The 9,363-nt window shown below is 37.2% G+C and overlaps 1 protein-coding gene across 3 annotated transcripts; it reads right to left on the bottom strand.

Moving 5' to 3' along the window:
- Positions 1-2,947: 2,947 nt before the first annotated feature.
- Positions 2,948-8,964, bottom strand: LOC113729878 (CDPK-related kinase 3-like). 3 transcript variants are annotated; one of them, XM_072077983.1, is made up of 12 exons: positions 8,230-8,964; positions 7,564-7,694; positions 7,187-7,228; positions 6,998-7,106; positions 6,610-6,688; positions 5,081-5,377; positions 4,835-4,944; positions 4,628-4,732; positions 4,426-4,488; positions 3,489-3,656; positions 3,235-3,407; positions 2,948-3,101 (listed from the first exon to the last, which is right to left on the bottom strand). In XM_072077983.1, exons 1-11 carry the CDS (start codon positions 8,821-8,823, stop codon positions 3,267-3,269), a joined length of 1,839 nt encoding a protein of 612 aa, XP_071934084.1. In that variant the 5' UTR covers positions 8,824-8,964; the 3' UTR covers positions 2,948-3,101; positions 3,235-3,266. The 3 variants fall into 3 exon arrangements, with proteins under 3 accessions (XP_071934084.1, XP_027109981.1, XP_071934085.1); XM_027254180.2 differs by having other exon boundaries at positions 2,948-3,407; XM_072077984.1 differs by having other exon boundaries at positions 3,084-3,407; positions 8,223-8,361.
- Positions 8,965-9,363: the final 399 nt, after the last annotated feature.

The following is a 9,363-nucleotide window of genomic DNA, read 5'->3' as shown; positions in this document are numbered from 1 at the left end:
CTAGTAGTATTAATTAGAGGAAGAACAAGAAAATCAAAAGGAAAATTAAAGGCTCCAGTCCAGCATGTGGGGTCTCATTGTCTTCTCCTCGCCTCACATGCATGCAAATTGCTTCTTGTTCTAATCATATGGTTCACCATTCTAAGTTTCTGCTATGCCGTTTCACGTTGCAAAACGTTCAATATAAACACTCAACGCTAAAGGTCGAAATTACATTTGATTATTAGTGATACTACGAGCCTAGGGATGGTAACTGTTTTACAGGCATGAGGGGGTTACCAGCACTGTGCCCTCGTCTGCAGTTGAGTTGTATGATAGAAACATTGCGATGACAAGTAGATTTTTTGAAACCCCTAGTACATCATTCAATGTACGCTGACATTAACGTCGCACAGACTGAACGTGTATCACAATATGAACCTCAAAATGAGGGACACCATAATTAATTTCGGGTTTGTTTGGACAGCATATTACAATATAACTTTCCAATACAAATTATTTGGTCAAATATATTTGCTGACATCACCATTACAATTTCCAATACAACTTTTTATCTTCCCAATTACCTTTTTATCTCACATACATCACATCACAAAAAGTGTTACAGTAATTATTCCAAATAATACCCTATCCAAACAAACCCGAAGAAGGGAGTTATTATTATTATTGTAACTATATTCATCGTTAATCCCGAACATAATATTGTTACACTCAATCTGTCTGGTGAAATGTATTCTCAAGGATGAAAGTTTGGGGTGCAACGACTCTTCTGTCACAATTTCAGCTGTGGCACTTTTTATTATATTATTATTTTTTCCTTCATAAACATCATATTTTCATAAAAAATCTAATTTTTTAAGTATTTTGATTTTTCAAGTTTGTTAAATTTTGTGCATAACTCAATTAATAGTTATTGGATTTTAAAAAAAATAAAAAAAACTAAAATATGATGTTTATAAAGTAAAAATAGTAATACAACAAAAAAGTCGGACGTACAGTGGCGTAGCACAGAAAATGAGACAAAAGATTTGTTTCGAGTTTGGAGATTCCAATTCCAAACAGATTATTATGTTTTTTCGAAGAAGATTACGTGCAGATTTAATATACATGTTCATAAACTATAAATTATGGTGCTGTTGTCTGTTTTGAGTACCACGCCAATGATCTCAATTGCATCTCCGAGACTGCAGAATTTTTCTAGAGTTTATTCCTTAAAGTAAATGTTTCTCGTCCGTCTTCGTATATTTTAAAAACTCCACAAAAAACCGAACGTGACTGCCACTTCCCGCACCCCTTTTTATTACGATAATCTTCCCACCGATGGTGAGGCCCAATAATGAATAATCTGTCACCAAACGCTGCAAGTAACTTATTCGAAATGACTTTGGAATGTGAATTTTCGCAACAGAACGCAGCTATTAAATGATTACAAGTGGGTGGGCGATGCGAATACTTCCTCTTTTTTTTTTTTTTTTTTTTTAAATTCTGTGCTGAAGCAAAGGAGAAATTCAAATTATATAGCTCGCATCAAGAGTGAGTCAGATAGCTAGTTGGACGCTTTGGATCGGATTAAGGGTTCGATTGTGCAATTTTACTCTTCTTTATTTTCATCAGATACTTAAGTCATGATTACGTCGTTAACATTAAATTGACTGCAGTTCCTCCAAACATGTCAATTTGAGAAGAAACGGGAAATTTCCAAAGCAATTGTCAATTTGTTTTAATAATTAAAAACTATATAGTAAATAAAAAGAGGCTCCAAGTCTGAGCCTCGATGCCCGCGGTCGGCTGCTCTCAAGTTGGCTCGACTTGCCATTTTCTTTTGTAGTATTAATTATGAAGAGCAAATTATCTGAAAAGTCACTAAATTTTTTGAATAATAGAGCCTTGACTACTAAATTTTTAAGAGCATGTATTTATCCACTAAACCATTATAAGTTAAGTGTAAATTTTTGGCCTTCCGTTTATTTTTACTGTTAAATCTAACAGATTTAAGAGTCGCACGACTGACGAAACACAACCAAATTTGGCAAACAGAAAGAAGAAAATAGATGGAATGATTCCAAAATTTACATTTTTAATAGTTTAACGAGTAAACACGTTCTTTTAAAAGTTGGGTGCCCAAAACTCTAGTATTCAAAAAATTAGTAGTGACTACCAGGGTAATAATTTGCTCTATTATTAATTCATCCACTATTGCTTAGTGCTTGTTCAACGGTCCCTAGTATAGGTCTTGTAGTGATCGTAAGCGGCTTTCTCTTCTTAATCCGCAGAGCGAAGAGAGCACCTAGTATAGGTTTTGGATTGCCGGTTTCCGTAAAAAAATTACATCGTTTCCGTAATCACATTTCTCTATTACCTTTTTCCCGTCGAAAAATTACGTCGTTTCCGTAATCACATTTCTCTATTACCTTTTTCCCTCACATACATCAAATCGCTACAGTAATTTTTCCATAAAAAATCACGAAAAATACAATCCAAACACAACCAAAATGTTCTCGTTTCCTTCCGCCTTCATTTCTTACCTGGTTGATCCATTTCCACCCTCATTTCTTTTCTGTATTTTTTTTTTCCGTTTGTAATTGAGTTTCTGTTTACATAAATTTGCAACTCATACTTTTAGCTACAATTTTCCACCGTCCTTCCCCAGAAAAAGAAAATAAAATAGTACAAAACAGAATTTACATACCGCGTTCAGGTATAAAATTCCTTGCTATATTATATAGGCCTCGTGATTTACCAATTGTGTTCTTAAACATAACTCAGATAGGAGTCAGTTAACTCGGCTATATACATATATGTATGTCTATCAAATGAGTTTGAGTTCTGATGCATGTCGTCTAACAAGTAGTCAAATAGGTTTTACATCATCTTTTGCCTGTAATTAGAGACAGAAGAAGTAAACAAACATTTGGTAGACCGGTATTTGTCCGTGTACAGGCAAAAATAAGCAATCACATCCATTCTTTTTCTTTTTCTGAAGAAACCCAAGAGTTGTAAAACTGGATTACAACCTTCTTTCTTTTCCTACTCCAAACAAGAAATGCTATTTGCACCCGACTCCTACACTTACTGCACCTCCATGCTCCAACATGCAAAGCCTGATATTAGTACATAACCAAGCACACTTTCTGATCCTTTCTACATCAGTTCTGCAAATCTTTAACTGGGAGATGGGGGGAAAAGAACAAAGAATTAACATAGGTATCTAACAGTTCTACAAGTATTTTTCACCTGCAAACAACATGCATCCTGTAACGGGTTCACTATTGGTGATGTCTTAGGTTCGAATTGCGTAGGGTAACACCATGCAAAAACTTTGTATAACCAAGAAAACTGAGTTTTCCATCCGACTCTCTTATCCAGTCCTTAAGCAAGGAGTGAGCTGCGGGGCCCACATTCATTTCCTGCATCAAATACCGTCCTTCAGTGCAAGGTTAGAGATTTCAAGACTAACAAATTTTAGAGGACTTGAATGCCTCATTTACCTTAGCTATTTCCTCCGCTGAAGTTACACGATTGCCTTCAAGTTCAAATTTCTCAAAGGCTGTACTGGCAATATGCTCCCATTTTTCAAGAGCCTCCAGCTGATATACGCTAATTGCAGCGGCACAAAACTCTTCAAACTCTAGGCTTTTGTGGGATAAGGGTTCCAACTACGATTTAGAACACTAGCTGTTAGCTCCAGAAATCACAGAACAAACAGAACAATGCTAATTTTGACATTGACTAAAAAAGACAGTTAAATTAATATGACAAACATGGACTATTAGAACCCTTGAAACTCTAGGTGCACAAAAAAAAAAAAAAAAAAAAAGGAAAAAGGACTAAGAGAACAAATGCTTTTTCTCAGAAGTCCAGCACTTAGAACTGATAGCTGGCACTAATTTGCACAAGTCATGGCATCACAAAAAAGCTACTTTTCTTTCACTCATGAGTCTAGTTAAAACTTGCTTTCTTTGACTCGTCACAGTATTGAAAAAAACAAAGGGAAATAAGGCTACTTCGAGTGTTCTTTATTTGTTGTTAAATTTATTGTTTTCATGGAGGTCATTTTAAACCACCGCAGGTGAAGTTTCTATTTGTTAGGGACTTTGCATTGTTAAATTTATTGTTCATGGAGGTCATTTTAGACCGCAGTAGGTGAAGTTTCTCTACTCTGTCATTCTTTTCACTCCACCTGGAAGGAAGAAAACTGACTAGCAGTGATCCTAAATCTTTCCATTTCTCCTCTTTGTTATCCACTCAAAACATGCCATCCATGCCTTGCGCACTCAATAAAAGTTCAAAGTAACAGAACAAAGTATTCAGACATTCACTGTCTGTCAGACAATCCAAGAACTGTAGTAAAGAGAAGGGGCGGGAAACAACTGAAACAATTATTCTGATTATCAAAATTTAACATCAACAAAGAAAATGTCTTACCAAATTCAAAATTTCAGGAACCCTTGATTCTATCATGGCATCGGATGCATTTTTCATAAGAGCCTGCATGGTCATTTCAGAAATTAGGTAAGAAGGAACAACATAAGAATCATTTATTAGACCACTTCAAGTACTATTCTCACTATTCTCCTGTATGCAGAATGAGTAAAGTTACAGAGTCAAAGTGAGAGCAACAATTAACTGTTCTAAAATTTTGAAGGGATACAAAACCATCTTGAGGTTCTAGAAGTTTAAACTGAGCCCTTAAGTAGATCAGCTCGTCCTCCGTTAAAGCTTTAGAAAGAGCCTGCAACATTGTAGAACCAAAAGCACATCATGATTTGACTTCCAGATGTATAAAACTTTAGAAGCCATTCAAAGAAATTCAAAATAGTCAGAGAGCAAGTACCTTAAGTGCCGCACGCTTTAAAGGTGTGGCTCGAACATATGACTTGACTAGCTTGTAGATCAATACATCAAGTGTCACAGCACAATCTTGGTCCCTTAACCATGGGTGAGCTGGAAACACAAAGCAGTTTATACATTCCACAGGGTAAAAGAGAATAAACCAAGATAACACAATCAGACAAAAGAAATACAGAATCCGATCCTCGCCTGTTTAAGAAAGTCTCTGACTATGAAAGTTTCAACTTACTCAGTGCTTGGGCAGCAGTCATTCTTTTCCTGTGATCCTTGTTCAAAAGCCTTTTCACAAAATCTTTAGCTTCTGCTGACACTGTAGGCCAAGGTGAGTCATCAAAGTTAGGATCAGCTCGAAGCACAGAACGAAAAATTCCCGATTCAGTACGAGCCCAGAAAGGTCTGCTTCCACATAATAAGATATATGTTATCACACCAACGCTCCATATATCTCCCTCAACACTGTAAGATCGATGAAGTACTTCTGGAGCAACATAATAAGCACTGCCAACAATGTCATTGAGGCGCTGGTCTACATTATATAAAGAATATAAAGTTATTAATCAGGATTGAGAATGAAATGCAGAAAGAATCCAGGATCTATATACAGCTAGTAATGAAGACAGGAGACACATAAATGAAAACTTCTCAACCGTGATAACAAGCAACTTCATAAAACATCTCCTATGATGCCTTGTGCCTGATCCTATTTGATCAGATAAAATGTTGTCAACTTAAGTGAATCCTGTGAAATGCCAGAACAAATTTGACCAGCATTTTTGTTGTTATTGAAAAAAATGCTTGTCAACCTATCACTTCCCCCTCTATTTTGTTAATCTATTCTTCAGAAAATTCATATGACGGATTAATGCATCATTTCTTTAACAACCTTTTGGTACTTCCAGTTCCTAGCAAATCACAAGAATGCATGACAGGACCCATTGAAACTACTTGAACCAGTTGATCCATCATCAAACTCATTCACCCATACAGGTTTGAAGTTTTTGCTTCAACAAAGACATGGTCACGTTAGCAGCTCATGAAGAAATTGCAAGATCAATTCCAGGGTGCAGTTGAAACTTCAATTAAGCATAGTCTATATGTTATCTATTACAAAAAACATAATGATTTAACCATGGAAAAAATGATCAACTTTCTGATCATGTACAGTAAACTTGCCAAAAGTGCACAAGAAGATAGATTTAATGACTGCAAATGCAGATGCAAATACAGACACTACATTGGAAATTGATTTCCATATACTCTTTGGACCTTCTTTAGCATCTTCAGACAGACACAATTTACAAGGATTTCAGCTAGAACCAAGTATCATCTTCATAATTTGCAATTTAAAATACTAGAAAATGACGAAGAGGAGATTTGACTCAACCAAACAACTGCACCTTAGAATTAAGGACTATCATGTACTTCCGGATCATCTGGTGACACCTATTTAGTGATGACCATATCCAACTTAAGATTTAAGCCATAGATCTCCATTTAAAAATTCCAAAAATGTCAAAGCAGCATTTTAAACTTGCTGCAACATATGAATCAAATCCAAGTTCAAAAATGAAATTTCAAACCACATTCAGGATATTAATTTCTAGATGCCCATAAACATAAACATCAGCAAGCTTTACTTCATCAGAATAAAGCAGAAATTGATTGAAATATAGGTACATGAACTGAATCTTGACATGGAAAATTTATTCACTTCAGAAAAGCATGACAGCGAGATAATTTAAGATATGCAAACATTACCAGGCCTAATAAAGTCAGACAGACCAAAATCTATAATCTTCAATGAAGCATCCTCATCCCGCGTGGAAAAAAGAAAATTCTGCAAGACAATCAAATAATTAATCATTTTACTTTCGGGTCCATAAGCCTCCTTGAACTAGTGCACTTATCATATACATGGCACTTAGTAGAAATCTATATGAGAAATGAATTAGTTGCATAGCCTCCATGCCATATCAATAGCATAATTAAACTAACAAAAAAAAATTAATAATCAAGTATAAAGACCTAATAAATTAACAGAAAGCACTATGTCGATTGATAGTACATGCTTGAAAGCATGCGTATGGAACAAGTGCAGATAAACATGCATCATGTGCCTAGCCGCTTAAGTTTGCTCTTGAAATACCTCTGGCTTAAGATCACGATGCACAACACCTTGAAGGTGGCAAAAGGCAACAATGCTCAATATCTGTACAATGATACTCTTAGCATCCCTTTCTGTATATCTTCCGCCTCTGTAACATGAAACTCGTAAGGCATGACTTCAAGCAAAAACAAAATTATCAGAATAGATTGCACAGTCATGTAATAATACCTTGACAAAATTCTGTCAAGAAGTTCACCACCTTCACACAATCTGTAAGGAACACCAATGATTTTTAAATATATTTGAGTGACATTTCATTATTTTCACTTAACTAAGAAGAAAGCTTGAAAAAATTGATATTTTGTCCAATCACTGATAAACTGAAAAATAATAACAATTCTGAACAAGGAGATCATTGTAGAATATATTATGAGATGCGAGGCTTTAGCAAAATGCTTTTTTGTGATAATATTCAATCACGATTAAACACTTGACAAAAGTTAATACAAACAACAAGGAACAAACCTTTTGTAGGTACAATAAAATGAATTACAACTTCTATGAATTGGAAGCATGAAAATACTAGTATATTAGGGTATACATACTCCATAACTATGTAGACGTTCTGGGCATCCTCAAATGCTTCATGAAATTGGACCAGATTCTTATGTCCAGACAAGGCTTTCAATATCTTTACCTCCCTACGGACATCTTCAATCGATATTGCGGTAGTCATCTGCCAGATAGCATTTTCTGTTAACAGCTCTGCAGTAAAACTTAGCACCCACTTTCTGATAAATCAAATACACCTAAGCACGAGAGGAACTTCAAGCTTCTCGGTGCCAATAAAATTTACCAATCAGTTACAGAGAGACGGAGATTAATATTAATACTAAGGAACAAAACCATAATTTTGAACTGGGTAGTTGATAAAATCTTGAGGTTTCAACTCCCAAAATCAGACTTGGGGGTTAATCAATGTCCACAACTCCACTCGGTAGACTTAATATTTTCAAACACTGTGAGGGAAGAGCCTTCTAAACCCAGACAAAAAATAGTCAGCCTAGGTGAGGACTGAGGACTTCAGCCAGGAATACATTAACTGCAAAGTTGAAGATTCTAACAACAGATTTTTCCCCGTATCCGAGGAACAGAGCCCATAGTCCGCATTATGGAAATAAAGAAAATAAAGAAGCAAAACCGAAAAATCAGCACATATGTAAAAGGGAGGAGTTTTGAAGTGGTACAAACTGTAAAGACATACCACACACCTTAGCTTTGGCAATGATCTTCACAGCTACTGCCTGATTCTTGAGCTCTCCCTTTTTCCCTTTGGCCCAACATGTATGTCCAAAATGTCCACGCCCCACTTCTTTTCCCAGTTCATACTTGGCACCGAAATTCTTGGGATACCCAAAGCTCTTGTCCAGTGGCCTCTCACCTTCATTGTCTGCTGCTCCGCCGCCGTCATGCTCAGGTATCGGCCCCTCATTCGGCTTCGCCGGCGCCCCTTGTCGCTTTAGAATCGCGGACATGATGGGCTTCGCCGGCGAAGGAGGGGGGAAGGGCCACCTGAACTTCCTCCCGGGAGTTCTCGCCGGCGACGGCGAAGGCCGAACTCCTGCCGGGTAAGGACTCTGCCATGGGCTGGCGGCAAAGGAATGAGCTGGAGTGCTCTTATTGGAGTGACCGTTGGCCGATGGTGGGCCCGGAGATACTGCTGGCCTGGGCTTCCGGCGGCGGTCTGCTGCAGCCGAGTCACCGGCGGAAGTGGCAGTGGCGGAGGGATCACCGTCGAAGGAGGCGACGGGATCGTCGACCTTGTGGACTGAGACTGAAACACTTTTGGTGCAGCAATGCCCCATTAACGGCTACAATTCCGACGACGATCGGTTCAAAGTCCACCCATCCACCGGTCAACTGAAAATGTTAGATGCTGACGCCGGCCAAAAATAACGTGGAGAAATTTATGCGCGTTAGAGCATTTTATATTGGAGCATGAAAATTTCACAGGCAGTTGGACTGCTGGAGAGAGGAAAAATAAAATACTACTACTACTACTACCCCAGCTGTGCCAGTTCTTTTTTTTTTTAAACCATTTCAAATACTGCACAGAAATTTACGAGGAGTTTTGAAATTGTCCGACAACAAATTCAAAGTTTGAAAAGACAAAATGGTTAACGTCAGATTTTACGTAAATATTTGTTGTCAAGATTGAATACTTTATTACTGCGCTAATTGCAGACTGTAAACTATGAAGACAAATTCAACGACGACGCTAAATGGTATTATACTGCTCTGCTGATCCCCTTAATCTTAATTAGAGGTATCAAAATGGGTGGCTTGGACGGGTTTGGATTGGGTAAAATGGGTAATGGGTATAAGTGAGTCAACCCATTTATGAA

The sequence above is a fragment of the Coffea arabica genome, chromosome 2e (assembly GCF_036785885.1).
Source record: "Coffea arabica cultivar ET-39 chromosome 2e, Coffea Arabica ET-39 HiFi, whole genome shotgun sequence".
Taxonomy (NCBI): domain Eukaryota; kingdom Viridiplantae; phylum Streptophyta; class Magnoliopsida; order Gentianales; family Rubiaceae; genus Coffea; species Coffea arabica.
The sequence above is the reverse complement of the archived record's forward strand: the minus strand, read 5'-3'. Positions and strand labels throughout refer to the sequence as shown.

Coding starts and splice junctions, on each gene's coding strand:
- LOC113729878 (XM_027254180.2), bottom strand. CDS start 8,823: ATGGGGCATTGCTGCACCAAAAGTGTTTCAGTCTCAGTCCACAAGGTC. Junction 7,107..7,186: donor CTTGACAGAATTTTGTCAAG/GTATTATTACAT, acceptor TTCATGTTACAG/AGGCGGAAGATATACAGAAA. Junction 6,689..6,997: donor ATCGTGATCTTAAGCCAGAG/GTATTTCAAGAG, acceptor ATTGTCTTGCAG/AATTTTCTTTTTTCCACGCG.